A 20383-nucleotide genomic window follows, 5' to 3' on the forward strand; every position below is an offset into this window, starting at 1 on the left:
CCATATTCTAATAAAAAAGTTAATGAGTGTATATATTTCTTTATACATCAATTTTTTTAGAAAATATGTCAAGCAATCCCATGAAATATAGCACTTCTATGGATCTGAGGATCTATTAAAACAATCTATATAATATGACACATTATAAAACATTTGTACCTACATTTTAAAATTATGCTAAATTATTAAAGAACAATTTTTTAGTATTTAACCTGCATCAAGGTAGTTGTAATGACAGGTAATGCTCCACAGGAAAATTTAAATGGGCCTGGGATTAAGTGTCTGAACATTTTAATTATGTTTTCTTTTATTTCTCAGAGTTTTGTTTAGTATATCAACAAAATGCCTAAGACGTATTTTGCTGTGTGGATTGGGAGACTAGTGTATTGACTTTATAAATAACTGTCAGTAAAAACAGCAATTTTTAAGTTCAAATGCATAACTTATATAGTGTACTGACTCTAAGTACATCATAGTACTCATTTTGGCTTAAATATGTCATTTGATGTTGCCAGTTATAAATGACTTTCAGCCTAATGAGTTTAAAGACAGACAGTTCAAATGGGTTTTTAAAAAATGGCATACCTTGTTTATGGCTATAACCAGACTTATTAATACATAGTTTTTAAGTATATGGAATGAACATGTAAATAACAGCTGTTTGTCAATTTGTTTAATTACATTACAATGTGTCTATTCTTCCTAATAAACTACCTTTTCATTGATAGAACTTTAGATTGTCTTTGAATATCTAATGCCACTTAAAATAGAGACATTGGCTACAAAACCATTAGCTCTTTCTTAAACCATTTGAATTTGGCAGCATTCTTTGCAAAAAGGAAAGTGTGACCACGTTACAGTTGAGGGGCACATGTTGAAGCATGGCAGCAGAAGGGATTGCCTTTCAAAATTCAGTACAGTCTTTCAATCTGTAATAGTCATTAAAGAAAAAATATCTTAGAAGTGCAGTTTCCCTTGGATTACTGAATAAATCCAGGTCACATAGATGCCTTCTTTTAGACATAGTTCACTGACTTTAATTATGCTTCATGCTTCCAGGAAAAACCTTGGTAATTACCAGTTAGATTAAGGATTCTGCAGCAAGGAAACGCCCTCCACCCAACACTAATGTCTCACATACAGTGGTTAAAAGTCTGAATTAGAAGCTTAATAAAGAAGTCTCAGTCTTATTCCAAAAAATAAGAAAAAGGGGGGTTATACTTATTAAAGGCAGGCAACACGATGGCATTTGTTGCAACACAATCGTTAAATATAGGGTTGCTATTGATGATACTGTTATTATAAGTAACCAAATCGTGGAACAAACTAGATATTGTTCACACAACATTTGTTTCTTCATTTTGTTCTACCTCTCTAGATGGCATAAGGCACAGAATAGGGTTTCCAGCTGAAATTAAATAAGAGTATCCAAAGGGATTGTGAAGAGATGCACAAAATGATTATTCAAATTATATTTACATTTATGGTTCAAGGTAGTTTGCTATAAAGAACTTGAATCTAAGCTTTGGATCCAAGTTCTTTGGATTTCTATGTCAAAGAGATAGTATAGAAGAGTGATTAATACCTAGTTTATTAATAGCTAAATAACTTATTGGACAATACTGAACACATTGATTAACTTTTCTCATATTTATTTTTAATCTGTAAAATAGAGTAATACATATTACACAGGATTCTTTTGGGGATTATATGCTGTAATGAATGTAAAGCACTTTTGGATAGACCAATTCTTAGTCCTCAATGAATGATGGATATAATTATTCTGATTTGGAATAGAAGGTACACATACCACTCACCTTGCTCCCTTTATTTCTGTTGGTAGAGCATATTAATTGCAGTTATATGAAACCTTGTAATTTAAAATGTGGTTTGTGGAGCAGTAGCAGCAGTATCACATGGAAGGTGGTGAGAAATACAGATTTTAAATCCTGCCCCAAATCCAATGAATCAGAATAATCATTTTAGTAAGAATAGCAGGTAATTTGCAGGCACATTAAGTAGGAGAAGCAAATGGGCCAATATATGATGTGAACCTCTGGCTCCTAGACTAGCAACACACATGTCTCCAATTGAAGACAAATTCATCTTAAATCGTGTGGAGATATTAAATAATGCGGCACATCATGCTCCAAATAAACAGTCAATTGATCGTGTTTCAGAGTTGTTTTATGTGTGGACTTGAGGTGTTGAAGTGTCTGAATTTTAGACTTTTGCCACAAGGATAGAAAACTCACACCAGCTCTGTGGTCATTCATTTGGCTCCTGTGCTATTAGCATGCACTGCCATAATCAAAGTCAAAAAGGGCACCTGCCGCCAGCCTGGAGAAAGTCCCATCATAGAATTTCTCTTCAAATTCTAAATCACTTATATCCAGTCTTTTACTAATGGTAATGAAGCTTATCATCCCAAACATTCAATTTTTCATAATTCTTTACAAAAATCCATTAACCTGGTAAGAAAATGTAACAGGGTGATTGGGAGCACTGTTAGATGTATTTATCCAATTCCTTCTCTCAGGTAGAATAACATTTTATCTAAGGTTTTTATGCAGAGTCAGATAATGTCCATTCATGAATATATAAAACGCTGTGTTTTACAATATTATAGTACTCTCTTTACAGACATCCTCTGCAGTTAGGAACTGTGTGTTTTTAGGAAGAATGTGTTCCTTTGGATTCCCTGGCTATCCATCTGTAATTTGCATCTGTAAATTCCCTAAAACATCTTGCTCCTCTTGTAGTAATTGCTATTTTTAGACATCACGATTTAAAACACATTTTACAAAACCCTTAAAAAATCTACTTTTTGAATAATTTTAGATGTCTATGTGACAATTCAAATCTGAAAAAGAGATTAGAGAAAGTGCACTGGGAATGTCCCTTGCCATGGGAAGTTGATTATGCCATATTATCAATTCATTCCCTCATACCAAGAGATGTAAAGGTGCTGTAGTAGGACCTTTGGCAGAGATCTTCTCCCAGAGGCCTCGTCTTACATAATGAATGGTAGTTCCAGCTAAATTGAAGGCTCCAGAGTGTTCAATCTTCCAGTCACTATTAATAGATTGTTTGCCAGCATCTCGGAGAGCTATAAAGAGATTCAAAAATATAATAGGTATTAACAAGTCAGCTTCATTGATTAATATCGACTACAAATTATTTTGTTAAAAACCACTCCATTCATTTCCAAACAAATGGGATAACATTCCCTGATGTAAAACTGGAGACAGCTCTTTTTAGGAAAAGTTTGCAATAATGGCAAATGCCATAAGCTCTCCTGTCTTAAGTTGTCCACAGCTATAAAGCCATATTTATCTTTGCCTTCTCTAATCTCCTTGGACCTTTGATATATGTACTCCTTATTTTGGTCCTTAATCATTTATTCTTTAACACATTACTATATTCAGGCTATGTATATTTATTTAGTTTATCCAGTGATCCTATGAGCACTGTGAATACTGGCTTTGCATCTCAGACATGCTCTGTCTCCCCTATGCCCATCCAGAAAAGTACATGAATAAAGAAGAATCATTGAGCAGCACATTAATTAACAGATCAAAATGACAGGGTTATATGCATTATAAAACAATTCAAAGACAATATGTTGAGTTAAAAACAGACCCAGAATCTTTTAACATCTGTTTGTGATCTATGAACAAGAATGGAATATAAATGTTTTATCTCACCCATAAACAACCATCATCTCTATAGGATTTTACAGAATAATTCTATTTACATTTTTTTTCTTTTTGAGCCAATCTGTGTACAATTTAAATAAGATTAATGACATGGAAATGAGATTTCACGGTTACCATTTTAAATTAAATTTTTAAAATATTTGCCTTCAAATGATTTTGTGTTTAAACTTTTAGACTCTTCCATACAACTTTCCTGTCTTTCCTAAAGACATGTACATAAAGATTCATTGATAGCTATGTCAAAATTATATGAAAATGTTTTGATAACTTAAGCCAATAAATCTTGCTAATTATTATTTAGGCTAATCTCCAAGTATTAGATGTTTGAAGATGTCCAAGTTTTTATCTTGTAAATAATGTTTAAATGAATATGCTATATACTAATTATGTGTATATCTTATTTCCCTTAAATATCCAGATTTAGAATTACAAAAACAAAGAAATTGAACATTTAAATATATTGAAAAACAGTTTCAAATTGATTTTCATAGAGGTTGTGTAAATATATACTTTCTTAATAGCGACTGAGAGTGCTTAATTCTGAGCACATCATTGAAAGTAACTTTCTCTTACATAACATTGAATCGTGATTGAATAATTACTTATCAAGTATCAACTATAACTCAGACAACATTCAAAGTTCTAGACCCTCCAAAATGAGTAACATGTATATATTCTCTGTCCTCATGGAACTTACACTGCAACTGGAGAGAGCCAGACATTAAATAAGTCACGTAGGCAACTTACTACAACATGATGATACTTGCATGATGGAGTTGAGAGAGGCTTCTCTGAGGGATGTTATTTACTCAGGAAGTTAGGGGAAATAAGGGAAGTAGAGAATGGGATTCTAGACTAAGGGAACCATACATGGAAACGTCTTAAAGCTCACTGCAGCTTGAACAGGACCAGAGGACCCATGTGCATGGAGTCAACATGCTGAAGCAGATTATGAAGGAAGGAGGCTGGAGAAATGAGGACTAGACAGACCAGAGAGACTTTGTTAGTATTTTGAGTTTTCCTAAGAAAAAAATATAATGACCAATGTTGTGGATCATGCTTTTAATCTCAGCACTTTGGGAGGTCAAGGTGGGCAGATCACTTGAGTTTACGAGTTCGAGACCAGTCTGGACAACATGGGGAAACCCCATCTCTACAAAAAATACAAAAATTAGCTGGATATGGTGGTGCCCATCTATAGTCTCAGCCACTCAGGAGGCTGAGGTGGGAGGATTGCTTGAACCCAGGAGGTGGAGGTTACAGTGAGCTAAGATTATGCCACTGCATTCCAGCCTGGGCAACAGAGCCAGGCATTGTCTGGGGGAAAAAATGGTAAAACTTTCAAATATTTTGAAAAATATTATATGAAAAATGGGCTGGTGTAGGGTAAATTTAAACAGGGAAGATAATATATAACACTAACATAGCCCAACTGAAAGTAATGGTGGCTTGGATTAAGGGAATGGATAAAAATATCAAGATGTGATATGGGTAAAATGGACAGAATATGGTAATTGGGGCTCTTGAGTAAATGGAAGTGTCAAGCATGATGCCAAGGTTCTAGAATGAGAAAACAGATGGGTTATGATGGCAAATAATGAAATGGTAAAAACTATCAAACGATTGAAGAGAAATATCAGAAGTTAACTCTTTTAAACAATCTTTTTTTTTCTTTGAGACGGAGTCTCACTCTGTCACCCAGGAGTGCCGTGGCCCAATCACTGCAAACTCCACCTCCCAAATTCAAGCAATTCTCCCTGCCTCAGCAACCCTAGTATCTGGGATTACAGGCTCCCATCACTACACCCAGGTAATTTTTGTGTTTTTAATAGAAACAGGGTTTCACCATGTTGGCCAGTCTGGTCTGGAACTCCTTACCTCAGGTGATTCGTCCACCATGGCCTTCCAAAGTGCTGCGATTACAGGCATGAGCTACCACCCTGGCCCACTCTAGTTTTCTTAAAGGATCTACTGTTTTATTACTATTGAACTTGACAGTTTTTTTCATTTGCTTATTAGTTACAAATGGATATTATACTTTAGACAATGCTAAATTGATAATTAGTGATTTTGCCTAAAAGGCAAAATATTTCCTTGTTTTTCATTAAAGTCTATTAAGTATTTTGAGGAATCTTTTTGGCCTAGATATGTACTATAGTCATTACAATTCCATTATTTTCCTCCTGTACTTCAGTACATTTTTATGGCACGATATAAGGAACTATTTCTGGAAATTCTCTAATAAAAATGCCTTTAAAAATCCTGGGCATCACTAGAGTATTTTAGACTCAATTGTTACTTTTGACACTCAGCATTCTCCAGAAAATGGCACAGACATGTACCTTCAAATCCACACCATTTAATAGTAGCCTCACATAAGAATCAATACTTCAGGTATGTATGTTTCTTGCTTTTTGTTTTTAATTTGTTAATTTTAAAAATGTGCTTTTAGAAATCATGCTTTTCACCATGATTAGATAACTAAAACCACATTAACTCTTCTACCATAAATAACTAGAAAATTAGACAATGTAAGAAACAACTGTTCTCAGATATTGGGTAAATAACAGAGAACTGTGATCTCTAAGAGAAGACCAAATGATTTGATCTGTAAAATTGCTTGACTTTCTGCTTGATAATATTTACCAGACCCCACCCTCTGACACTCACTGGGAGGTTAAACCCACACAGAGCACAGATGATAAGTGCAAGGGCTTCAGTGAGTTGAAGACATAGAGAATGGAGATCAAATTGGCTAAAGCAGTGGAAGAGATTTTGTTCCCCACAGTCTTTAGTGGAGAACAACAACAACAAAAAACTACATGTAAGAAATAAGGATAAAGTAATCCTAGAGCAAAGGCTGTTTTAGATGCACACTGACAAGGCTTTTAAAAAGCCTCAAGAAGTTTAGCTGGTCTGCAAGTAAATTAACTGTCCAGCAAAATGAAACTCAATACTCAGTAGTAAATAGCAAAATACAGTCATTCAGCAATGTCACATTCACAGTATCTGGCATCCAACCAAAAAGTACTAGGTATGGGAAAAAGGGATTGCAACCTATCATAATCAGTGGAAAAATCAGCCAATAAAATGGGATCCCAGAATAATAGACATGACAGAACTTTGAGACCAAGGCTTTTTTTTAAAATTTTTTCTGAGATGGAGTCTTGCTCTGTCACCCAGGTTACAGTGCAGTGGCACCGTCTTGGCTCACTGCAACCTCTCCCCGCTGAGTTCAAGCAATTGTCCTGCCACAGCCTCATGAGTAGCTAAAATTACTGGTGCCCACCACCATGCCCAGCTAATTTTTATATTTTTAGTAGAGACAGGGTTTCACATGTTTACCAGTATGATCTCAAACTCCTGACCTTAAGTGATCTGCCTGTCTCAGCCTCCCAGATTGCTGGGATTACAGGTGTGAAGCACCATGCCTAGCTGACCAAGACTTTTAAAGAGCTTTTGTAAGTAGGTTCAGTATGCACAATAATTCAAAGAAAAATATGTAACATTGAAGAGTAATAGAAACTTTGAAAAATAAATTAAATTTCACAAAATAGAAAAAATATAAAATAGAAATAGAAAAAATATACATAACTGTTATAAAGTCACAGAATAGAAAAATATACATAATACCTGAAATGATAAATTCACCAAACAGATTTACAAACATTTTAGGTACTGCAAAAGAAGTCCATGAACTTGAAGGAAATCTAATAGAATAGAAATTGACTGTAACCTAAAAAGAAAATAGGCTAAAAAAATGAATAGACCTTTGGTGTCCCATGGGAAATACCTGGTAGAGTCATGTATGTATAACTAGAATTCCAGAAATGTGGGTTGGGGCATGCAAATTATTTGAAGACATTGTGCGCAAAATTTTTCCAAATTTGATACAGTCTACAAACCTACAAATCTAAAAAATGCAATGGAATCTAAGCCAAATAACCATAAAGAAAACTATACAAAGTACATTATAATCAAACTGCTGGAATCCAATAATAGGGATAACAATCTTGAAAGGGCCTAGAGAGAAAAAGGCACATGAAAACAGGGATAAAAACTTTAACAATTTACTGGACCAGCCTTGCATCCTTGGGATGAATCCTACTTGATCATGGTGGATAAGCTTTTTGATATGCTGTTGCAATCGGCTTGCCAGTATTTTATTGAAGATTTTTGCATCTATGTTCATCATTGATATTGGCCTGAAGTTTTCTTGTCGAGTCTCTGCCGGGTTTTGGTATCAGGATGATGTTGGTCTCATAAAATGATTTGGGAAGGATTCCCTCTTTTTGGATTGTCTGGAATAGTTTCAGAAGGAATGGTACCAGCTCCTCTTTGTATGTCTGGTAGAATTTGGCTGTGAACCCATCTGGACCTTGGCTTTTTTTTGGGTGGTAGGCTCTTAATTGCTGCCTTGACTTCAGACCTGGTTATTGGTCTATTCAGGGTTTCGACTTCTTCCGGGTTTAGGCTTGGGAGGATGCAGGTGTCCAGGAATTTATCCATTTCTTCCAGGTTTACTAGTTTATGTGCATAGAGTTGTTTGTAATAATCTCTGATGATGGTTTGAATTTCTGTGGAATCTGTGGTGATATCCCCTTTATCGTTTTTTATTGTATCAATTTGGTTATTCTCTCTTTTCTTTTTTATTAATCTGGCTAGTGGTCTATTTTGTTGATCTTTTTGAAAAACCAGCTCCTGGATTTGTTGATTTTTTGAAGAGTTTTTTTGTGTCTCTATTTCCTTCAGTTCTGCTCTGATCTTAGTTATTTCCTGTCTTCTGCTAGGTTTTGAGTTTTTTTGATCTTGCTTCTCTAGCTCTTTCAATTTTGATGATAGGGTGTCAATTTTAGATCTCTCCTTTCTTCTCATGTGGGCACTCATTGCTATATATTTTCCTCTAGAGACTGCTTTAAATGTGTCCCAGAGATTCTGGTATGTTGTGTCTTCATTCTTATTGGTTTTGAAGAACATCTTTATTTCTACCTTCATTTCATTGTTTATCCAGTCAACATTCAAGAGCAAGTTGTTCAGTTTCCATGAAGCTGTGCGGTTCTGAGTTAGTTTCTGCATTTTGAGTTCTAACTCGATTGCACCGTGCTCTGAGAGACTGTTTGTTATGATTTCCGTTCTTTTGCATTTGCTGAGGAGTGATTTATTGCCAATTATGTGGTGAATTTTAGAGTAGGTGTGATGTGGTGCTGAGAAGAATGTATATTCTGTGGATTTGGGGTGGAGAGTTCTGTAAATGTCTATTAGGTTTACTTGTTCCAGGTCTGAGTTCAGGTCCTGGATATCCTTGTTAATTTTCTGTCTGGTTGATCTGTCTAATATTGACAATGGGGTGTTAAAGTCTACCACTACTATTGTGTGGGAGTCTAAGTCTCTTTGTTAGTCATTAAGAACTTGCCTTATGTGTCTGGGTGCTACTGTATTGGGTGTGTATATATTTAGGATCATTAGCTCTTCTTGTTGCAGTGATCCTTTTACCATTATGTAACGTACTGGATATATCATAACTAATATAAGCCAGAAGACAATACAATTATCACATTTAGAGAGAGAAAACAAAGCAAAACAAAACCAAACAAAATCTAGAATTCTACATCCAGTGAAAATATCCTTCAGGTATGAAGGCAAAGTAAATACATATTCAGACAAACAAAATCTGGGAAATGTTGTCAGCAGACTTGCTCTATAAAAAATATTAAAGTATGCTTTTCAGGCTGAAATAAAATGGTTCAAGATGGAAAGAGGTGTCTATGTGAAGGAAGGAAGGAAGTTGATACTGGTAAATGTATAAAAATGTTATTGAAATTTTTAGTATAATTAACTGAGGCAACATGATTACAATGTATTTTGGTGTTTAAAACATGTAGAAATAAACTGAAAATAGGAAATGTGAGAGTAAGATGCATAATAGGAAAAAAGAGGAGTACACCGTTATAAGGAGCTGACATTATATAGAGAGTGGTATAAATGATTTGTAAGGAGGCTGTAATAAGTTAAAGATACATACTGTAAATGCTAGATCAATCATTAAAAAAACAAAGCAAGAATGATAGTTAATAAGCAAGTAAAGAAGACGCTGGAATAGTAAAAACCATACTCAATCCAACAGAAGCCAGAGAAAAAGGAACAAAGATATTAGGAAGAGATGGAACAAGTAGAAAACAAATTCAGTATGTCCAAAGTTACGTTAAGTTTAAGTGGACTAAGGACATTGATTAAAAGAGAGATTGTCAGGCTAAACAAAAGGAAAAATCTCACTGTATTCAATTGACAAGAATGAACTTTAAAAATAAATAGGTTAAAATGAGTGGAAAAAGATGAAGCATGCAACACTAAACATAAAAAAAGGTTTAATGACCATATTATTATTATTATTATTATTATTTTGAGATGGAATTTTGCTTTTGTTGCCCAGGCTGAAGTACAGTCTTGGCTCACTGCAACCTCCACCTCCCGGTTTAAGCAATTTTCCTGTCTTGGCCTCCCAAGTAGCTGGGATTACAGGCTAGTTTTTGTATTTTTATTAGAGACAGAGTTTCATCATACTGGTCAGGCTGGTCTCAAACTCCTGACCTCAAGTGATCCACCTACCTCACCCCCCTCAAAGTACTGGGATTACACGCATGAGCCACCATGCCCAGCCAGTGACCATATTATTAATAGCTACCACAGACCAGGGCAAGAAATATTTTGAGATTAAAAAAAGACATGTTTTTAAAGGTCCTTTAAATTAGCATTATTTATTTTTTTAAATGACATAAAATTTGCTAAGTAGACTTAACAATCCTAAGTGTATGCTAGATTATCAAAGTGCATGACGCAAAAACTAACTTAATTGAAAAGAAACAGAAAAATCTGCAATTTTAGTTGAAAATTTCAATGCTTTTCTCTGCTTAACTGAAGAAAATGATGAGTCTCAGTAAGAATATAGAAGACCTGAACCAAATAAACCTATTGATATTTAGAGATTGTACTCAGCAAATCTATTAATAGAACATAATTTTTTCAAATATAAATGCATCATTGGCCAATAGATGCTATAAGTCATAAAACAGGTCTCAATTGAAATTATACTGAATATATTCTCTTACCAGAACAGATTTAAACCAAAAATTAATAACAATATATCTATTTCAAAAACTAAAAATATTTGAAAATTAAACAATCCATTTATAAGTAACTCATGAATCAAAGTAGAAATCACAGTGTTAATAAGAAAATGTTTTTAACTAAGAATATATTGTGGAATACAACTAAAGCAGTATTTAGAGGAACTCTTATAGCTTTAAATTGTTACATTAGCAAAGAAGAAAGCAATACAATTCATAATCTAAATTTCTACCTTAAAATGGTAGAAAAATATAAACCCAATGTAAATAGAAGCAAAAAACTAATAGGGCAGAAGTCAATTAAATAGAAAGTAAATTAACAATAGGGGTAAGCATTAATACCAAGAGTTGGTTATTTGAAAAGATCAAATAACTGATAAAACTTTAGCTTATCTAATTAAGAAAAATAGATACAAACTAAAAATATCAGAAATAAGAGACAAAACATTGTTCTTATGGGCATGATAGTGTAATAAGGAGATATTATAAACAAGTTTAAACCAATGAATTTGACAAGGTAAGTGAACTGGATTAATTTCTTAAAGACATCAGTTACCAAAATTGACACAAGAAGATAAAGAATATCTGAATAGCCATATATATATATATATATATATATATATATATATATATACACACATATATATGTACATATATACACACACATATGTATATATACATATATGTACATATATACACATATATGTACACATATACATATATACACATACATATATGTATATATACACACACATACACACATATGTGTGTGTGTGTATAGATTTGTACTTGCACATGCCAATCAACTTAGTAACCATATAAATCTTGAGAGCTCAGAACTTTGCAGTTAAGGTAAATTGGTGCTGTAAACCCATATCAGGGTTTGATTTGCCTTACAAATTCTCAGGAAAATTGATTTTCTACTTCCACTTAGTACTAAAGTTAATATAGATACATTTTCTTTCTTTTTCATTTTGTGGTGCGATTTCTATCTATCCATCACAGTGAAGCTGTAGTTCTTTGGTGTTCTTGCTTTATGCAGGGCTCTCTTACTAGAGTTTCCACTTTGTAAAGGCCTTAGGTTTTGTTTTCTGTCCACAGAGTCCCTGTGGCTCCCAAAGTCTAAACCTGCTTACCAGAATCAAGTATAAGTGGGTCTTCAGAGTCAGCCTAATTCTCTGGCTTCCTGTTCCCACTTTGTTTTTGGTATCTAAGAATTCTTTAATTTCTTTCCAGTTCAGAGGTGTTAAGGATTGAACATTGGTGCCCTCCCTCTAAATTCATGTTAAAACCATACCCCCTAATGTGATCTTATTAGGAGGTGGAGTCTTCAGGAGGTAATTAGGATTAGATGAGGTCATGAGAGTGAAGTCTTCATGAATGGGATTAGTGTTCTTATAAGAGTCCCAAGAGAGCTTGTTTCCTCTCTCTCTCTTCCATGTGAAGACACAGCTAGAAACTGGCAGTCTGCAATTCAGAGGAGGGCCCTCACCAGAACCCCACCATGCTGGCACCCTTGATCTCATACTTACGGCCTCTAGAAATGTGAGAAATAAATTTCTGTTGTTTATAAGCCACAAAGTCCATGACACTTTGTTATAGCAGACTGAAGTAACTAAAATGACAGGTATGTTATATAATGTTTTTTTTCTTTTGAATTTTCCTCATTAAAATTTTTTTTTTAGCAAGAGGTTGTCTGTAGTGCCTTGCATGCAAAACTGCATGGAAGATAAGTATACCCATATGACCTTTTTGAGATTTAAAAAAACCCTGTAAGCTGCAATGATTTTGCAAAGGTATAATATAGATCTAACTGAAGTATTTTCCATTTTAGGCTTTTTGATAAATTACTAACAAGATAATAATGCCACAGTCTTCAGAGAAGCGAATAATAATTACATTTAAGAATGCAGTTCAAAGAAAGAATGATGAAAAACAATAATTGTATGGGGAAGGGATTAAGTATCTCTGTAAAATAATATATAGTTTGATATAGACAGGTTAATTTGTTTACGAATTATCAGTTTGCCAAGGTTCTATTTTCTTTTTTTCTTTATTTTTCTTTTTGCTAAAGCTATTTCAAGATGAATATTTCCAATGACTTCCTTCCTATGTCCAAAGGAGCATTTAAGAAATGTGATTTATGAAATGTATCTATTTGCCAAGTCTTTAGGTTTGAAATCTATGATTTTAATACAGTGTCATTTATTCTTTACTCCAAATTTGCCCCCCCATCCATATATCCTACATTAGTAAGTGTTACGATTACTTGCCAGAAACCTAGAAGTCATCCTGAATTTTTATCCTCTCTCAACACTCACATCTATTTTTCAACAAGTTCCATCAGTTCAACTTCTTCAAAGTCTCTGGAAGGTACTAGGTGTTTTCCATTTCTATTCTCTTGCTAGGTTTATGTAACTGGTCTCTTTGTCTCCATTCTTGAACCCTTCCTGTGATTTACCAGAGATGAATTATTATTATTACTATTTTCAGTCAAAGTAAGGAAATGTGCTCTTGAATAAATATGGTAACATATTAATAGTATTTTTCAACATTGATTTAATCTCCAGAGCAGCATTCATTCTGGTTAAGGGCATAGATGCTGTTTCTTTCTACAAGTAAAAGACCCTGCTCAGTTAGGCCTAAGGCTAAGCACAAGAAGAATTTACAGTAACTGAGACAGATATGTGATTCAACTTCTAAACTTAATGGTCTTTTAAAAACAAAGAGTGATTGAAGACATGTTTAGAGGTCACTAACAGAGAAAAATGATGGGATTTAGTAGAACTGGAGACAGTGATTAGAGAAAAAAACAGTCATTTCATGATTTATACTCTTCTGAGTTAATTGTATACAATTAGTTGATCACCCTAGTTTAAAAGGGGAAAAAGAGGTTATATGGGGAAAGTTTAAAGAAAATGTGTTCAAATATGACATGTACTTTTAAATCACAGGTGTTGCATGGAAGACAATTACTTAAAATAATAAAACTAAAAAAGAGACAGCATGGTTCAGTGCCTAAGAACCCAAATGCTATGCCCAGAAGCCTTGGGTTCAAATCTAGGTTCACAGCTTCTTAGCTGTATAACCTTGGGCAAGAAACTTAGTTTCCGTTACTCTAGTACCAGATTAAAAAAATTGGAAAATTAATAATGACTACTTTATAGAGGTATTCTGAGGATTTATGGATATATGTAATGCATTGGCCTATACTAATCATTAAACAAATATGAAACATCTTTTTTTTAAACAAAATTCACCAAAAAGTGTCAGACTTTGATTTAGTTATTGTAGACAAAGAACAAAATACCTTCAAGAATTAACAACTGAGATTGTTTTAAACAAATAAAACAAATTTAAACAAATAAATTTAAACAAATAAAAATTTAAACAAAAAATTCAGAAAAGGATAAGTGCTACACAGAAAATAAAGAAGGATAATGTAATAGAGAGTGGCTTGGTTAAAGGTCAGTGTAAATGGAGAAAAAGTAATAACTTTGAGTAACTGAAATGATTTCCTAATACATCACATTAGAATAGTAAAAGTGAAGGATCAAGGAGGACTCTTGAGTTTTGGCATGAACTACTTGACAGAAATTAGTGAATATGGTAACCTGAACAACCTCCAGCCCCAAACCCAACATATCTATCCATGTTCTTAAAAGATACATAGCATACAAAATATCTTCTCTGACCACAAAGGGATGAAGATAAAAATCAAGAACAGAACCAGAAAATGCACAAATTTGTAGAAATTAAACAATACACTCTTTAACAACCAATGCATCCATGAAGAAAAATCACATGGGGAATTAGAAATTATCTGTAAACAAATGAAAATTCAACATTCCAAACCTTATGGGACACAGCAAAGGTTGTTCTGGTGGTGGTGGGGCGGGGGGGATGTATACCTATAAAAGCTTATATTAAAAAAGAAGAAAGATCTGAAATTCATGGCAAAATTTTACAGTGTAAGGAACTGGAAAAACAGCAAACTGAATCCAAAACTAGCAAAAGAAAGCAAATAAGATTAGAGTAGAAATAAGTGAAATAGAAATAGAACACAATAGAGAAAAATCAACAAAACTAAAAGATAGTTCTTTGAAAAGATCAACAAAATTAACTAGACTGACTAAGGGAAGAAAGAAAAGACAAGACTCAAATTACTAAAACCAGAATTGAAAGTGGGTATATTATAATCAATGCTACAGAAATAAAAATGATTATGAGAGTACTATAAACAACTGCATGACCACAAATTGAATAACCTAGATGAAATGTTATAAATGTCCCAAAACAAAACCTACCAAAACTGAATCATGAAGAAAGAGAAATCATAAATAGACCTATAATTAGTAAGAAGATTAAATCACTAGTCAAATATCAAATAAAAGCCTTGGATAAAACAGCTTTTTTTTTGGTATGGTTTTAGGTAAAGGTACAACTTCATTTTTCTGCATTTGGATATCTAGTTTTCCCAGTACCACTGGAGAAAAAGACTGTCCTTTCTCAGTTGAATGGTCTCGGAATCCTTGCTGAAAATCATTTGACCATATATACAAGAGTTTATTCCTGGACTTTCTATTCTTTTCCATTGGTTTAGATGTCTGTCTTTATTCCAGTTTTATACTGTTTTTATTACTGTAACTTTATAGGAAGTTTTGCCACCAGAAAGTCTGCATCCTCCAGCTTTGTTCACTTTCAAGATTGGTTGACAATTCAGGGTCACTTCCATATGTAAACTTCCATATGAATTTTACAGTGGGTTTTTGTGTTCCTTCAAAAGATGTTATTGAAGTTTGAATGCACTTAATGCTACTGGATTCACTGAACTTGACACTTAAAACTAGCTGTGATGGTAAATTTTATGTGATATATATTTTATCACAATAAAAAATATGTTATTGAGGAGGAAAAGATATTTACATCCTAATCCTTGGAACATGTGAATGCTATTGTTATGGTCTGAATATCTGTGTCCTCCCCTAAAATGTATATGTTGAAACCTTAATCCCAAGTTAATGGTATTAGAAGGTGGAGTCTTCTGAGAGGTGATTAGGTCATAAGAGCTCTGCGCTTATGATTGGGATTAGTGTCCTTATCCCAGAGGTCTAGTTATCGTCTTCTACTATGTGAGGACACAGTGAAAAGATGCCATCAATAAATCAGGAAATTAGCCCTTAATGGAAACCAAATCCATTAGTGCCTTGATCTTGGACTTTCCAGCCTCCAGAACTATGAGCAATATATTTCTGTTGTTTATAAGCTACCTAACTTATGGCATTTTTATAGCAGCACAAACAAGGACAGTTACTTTTTATGGCACATTTAAAGAAGTTACCGATATTAAGTTGAAAGTCTTGAGATGGGAGATTATCCTGAATTATCCAGGTAGGCCTTAAATAGAATCACATGTATCCTTACAAGAGAGAAGAAGAGGAAAATTTGAACACAGAAGGAAAGGAGAAGACAATGAGACCAAGGAGGCAGATAATGGAGTGACAAGGCCATAAGCAAAGGAATGCTGGCAGCCACTAGAGTTGGAAAAGGCAAGGAATGGATGTTCTCTCTAGAGTCTCCAGAGATAGTATAACACTGTAAACAGTGATTTTTGGCCCAGTGAAACTGCTTTTGGACTTCTGGCCTGCAGAACTATGAGGGAATACATTTCTGTTGTTTTAAGTAACCAAGTTTGCAGCAATTATTATAGTAGGCATAGGACACTAATGCAGTGACATTCACTGTAGTGGAGAACACCAAGGGAAGAAGAGGTTTTAGCATGGAGTGGAAATCAAATTTTTTATTTGGACTTTTGATTCTGGACTTTGTTAGGCTGTTCTAGCAGTGCTCTCATGAAATACCTGAGACTGGGTAGTTTATAAGGAAAATAGATGTAATTGGCTCTTGGTTCTGTGGGCTGTACAGGAAATATGGTGCTGCCATCTGCTTGGGTTCTGATGAGGGCCTCAGGAAGCTTACAATCATGGCAGAAGGTACAGACAGAGCAGGCATCTCATATGGGGAGAGAGGAAGCAAGGAGCAAGTGGGTGTGGGGGGCGGGGTATGTGCCACATAGTGTTAAGTAACCAGGTGTCATGTGAACTCACTATCGCAAGGACAGCACCAAGAGGACGGTGCTAAACCATTTGTGAGAAATCCATCCCCATGATCCAGTCACCTCCCACCAGGCCCCACCTGCAATATTGAGAATCTGAATTTAGCATGAGATCTAGAAGGGACAACATCTAAACTATATCAGACTCTTTATTTCTGAGGTACTTATGAAACTTTTGATAATTTACATCAAATAAACATGTAAAGCAGTAGAGCTAGATGTAATGGGGAGAGAATATAGCAGAGAAAAGAGCAGGGCTCAGGCCTGAACCCTATAGTATGGGAACATTTGGAAACATAAAGAGGCTGAGGACCTCACAAAAGAGACCAGTAAGAGACATCCAGTGGTCCTATAAGCTGAAAGTGAAAAAAGTGTTTAATGAAATGAGGAGAGGTCAACAGTTTTAAATGTTGTTTGCAGGTCAAGTAACATTGGATTTGTCAACATGGAAGGCATTTGCTGACCTTAAAAAAGGCATTTACTGCAGATGGAAACAGGAAACAGGACTGGACTGGTTGAAGAGACTGGGAGGTAAGAAATTTGAGATAGCATGAAGATGTTCCCTTTGTTAATACTGCCTGGTTTATTCAGCCACATGTGTCAGGTTACTAAAATCCGTACTGTAATTTAGAGTTTTGTATAATTGATAAAATTCTATTTGAGATATCTATATTCATTTTCAGTTTAGAAAAAAGAAAACGTACATGGAAGTATAATAACCAGTTGTCTGCTATTGACTGAATGTATTGAAATTGTTGAGATTATGGCCAGTGTCTCTAAAAACTGGGTATTAGGACTTTAATCTGAATTTGAAAATCCTGTGTGATCTATTTGTACCATAGAAGGTAAAATAGATTAAATACCAATTAATTGGTATAAATGGTAATAATTGGTAATAAATGTGTCACATGATAAAGAATTACTTTTACTGTCCCCTTTCCTCAAATTTTTCTACTCCTAGAATGCAATTCCTATTGAAAAAAATTCAATCTGAGTGTAGATTATGTATTTTTGATATTGCAGAGTAGAAACAATCATGAAAGCTGGGCTATTTCTAGGTACAAAGTATTCCTCATTGGGACGCTATTGCTCATTTAAGAAAAAATGGGGAGGACATTATTTTATTACAAAAATAAGCTTGAGAACTTGTGTGTGTGTGTGTGTGTGTGTGTGTGTGTATGTGTGTGAAGATAATCTTAAGACAATGTTACAATTCTGGAAAAGCATTTTAGTCTTCTGCCTGACATAATCATATTAGGTCCCTCTATCTCTGGATGCTAGATAAAACTTCATTTCACATGAGTTAATTAGATAGCAATTTTAACATATGAACATCTATATTTTTGACAACTTAGTATTTTTCATATCTTTAAAAACCATTAATTGACCTAAATAAACTATTAAAATAACTGATACAATCCTTTTCACAAGTAATACTTAAAAATTTAAAAATATTTTCTTCATAGGTGAGTTTTCCTAAAATGAAGCAAGAGAGAACCCTTTTCCATTACAAAGTCTAATCCTTTAGTATGTAGAACATTACTTAAAAAATGCCACAAGATTTCCTAACTAAATGAATATTGTGTGTATATATATGTATGTATATACACACATATGCAATTAGTATGCATATGTATATGTGAATATATGTATATATGTGAAATAAATATATTTATGAAATATATACATATGGGTATAAATCATACCCCAATCATCCAATTAGGTGTTTTTTGTTTTTTTGATCTTGGACTAACATGTGGAAGCAGTTTTAACCCGTTAAAAACAGATAGACAATCAGATTGCTTTTGCTCCTGGGAAGTCTTGGGAGGGAAGGAAAAATATTACTGTTTGATATGACAAAAGATAGTTCCTGGGAAGTTCAAACATAAAACTAGAAATAGATTGACTTCCTCCTCATCATAGAACTCTCAGGACAGGGAGGTGGGCTCGTACTTGGATCTTCTCTGTGTCTGTAACACAGGTTACCTAAATAGCTCTTTGCCGGCTTTTCCTCCACAACTTTGATTCTTCTTGCTCCAGCAGGTATCACCAGCACTTCTACATAACCTGTAAGAGTCAATAAAACATGAAACAAATCTTAAGTTCCTTCAAAATCTCTTTTCTTCATCGACTTGCCTTTTGTTTTCCTTTTGGTTTTGGTTATTGCTATGATATTTCAGTACTTGTGTAAAGAAAAATTTTTATATATAAAAACTGTCATGATTTCCAGTGAAGTTTCTTGGAAAGATGTTGAGCCTACAGCACTATGGAGGACAAACAGGCACTTTTATTTTATGTAAAACAAAACAAAATCTCATTGATACCTTATGAATTGTGAGGAGACAAAAAAGCCAGTGGAACAACCTGGTTAGAAACACAGTGGCTCTTGAAATAGAATAGATAACCTTGGATTTTGCCATGGGAACTTCTTTAAGTTAGAAAGTGTGAGGAAGAAGAATATATAGCCGGAGAAAATACAGCAGGCCTGGACTAAATCCCTGGAGTAGTTAAGAATAGGACATAATAGAACAAGCATTCTCTGAAGGATTTTAACAAAGTGTTTTGAAACTGGTGCTGCAAACAGTAAGTGTAAGGTCACACCAAGCGTTCTAGGGTCACTGCTAAAGATCTCAGACAGCTAAACCCAATATACAATTAGGTGCTTCTTGAAACATTTTTCAGAAGAGGTTAGGGATATAATGCTTGAAGAGAAATAAAATGATAAGGTAAAGAGAGATAAGAAGAGAATATGTGCAGAAAAATACAGACTCAAGATTTCACTTAGTGCAGAAAAGTGACAGAGAACAGATGCCTACTTTTGCTTAAAGTTATATTTTCATATTATGTTAAAATAATATTCTTCTTAGTAGTTCTGTGCAGATCCATGTATCTTACAAAAGTCTACCTTCTAAGCTTTAAAAAAGGCACAAGAGGTAATTCCAGAGTTGTCTCCTGTTTATTAATTATTCATTTTCCTGAGAATGTTTAGCTATTTGGTGTATACCAAAAGGTAGCATATACCCCACCTGGTGGCAGTGGCGGGAATTCGTGTTCTTGAATTCCATTCAAGAACACTTAATTTAATTAATTTGTTTATTGAACTGCACATTTCAGCAACACTAAGCCATTCTCAATAACACTAAACATAAAAGCATTATCATTTTTTACATGAACAAAATAAGCAGCCATTAAAATGGAAACAAATGCATAATAGCTATTTGCACATAAAAGTCAGGTTAAGATCTCTGCCCTCAATGAGCTTACAATTGAATTAGAAAGACAGGCATAATTACCTTATATAAATGAGTTGAATACAATGACAAATATCATGTTAAAAAGAAAATATGCAAAATAATGTCATTAATTCTCTGCTGAAGATTATAAAACAGGGTTGTATAAACTATCTCCATCTCTGATCATATAAC

The 20383-nt window shown here is 34.1% G+C and overlaps 1 protein-coding gene across 1 annotated transcript in view; it reads right to left on the reverse strand.

The window, feature by feature from the left end:
- Positions 1-20383, reverse strand: part of ADAMTS19 (ADAM metallopeptidase with thrombospondin type 1 motif 19) — a 269818-nt gene that overhangs the window by 60189 nt on the left and 189246 nt on the right. The window contains exons 16-17 of the mRNA XM_039468879.2: positions 18945-19025; positions 2952-3109 (exon numbers count right to left, since the gene is read on the reverse strand). Coding sequence (XP_039324813.1) covers positions 2952-3109; positions 18945-19025 — 239 coding nt within the window. The remainder of the gene's footprint in view (positions 1-2951; positions 3110-18944; positions 19026-20383) is intronic.

The sequence above is a fragment of the Saimiri boliviensis genome, chromosome 1 (assembly GCF_048565385.1).
Source record: "Saimiri boliviensis isolate mSaiBol1 chromosome 1, mSaiBol1.pri, whole genome shotgun sequence".
Classification (NCBI taxonomy): domain Eukaryota; kingdom Metazoa; phylum Chordata; class Mammalia; order Primates; family Cebidae; genus Saimiri; species Saimiri boliviensis.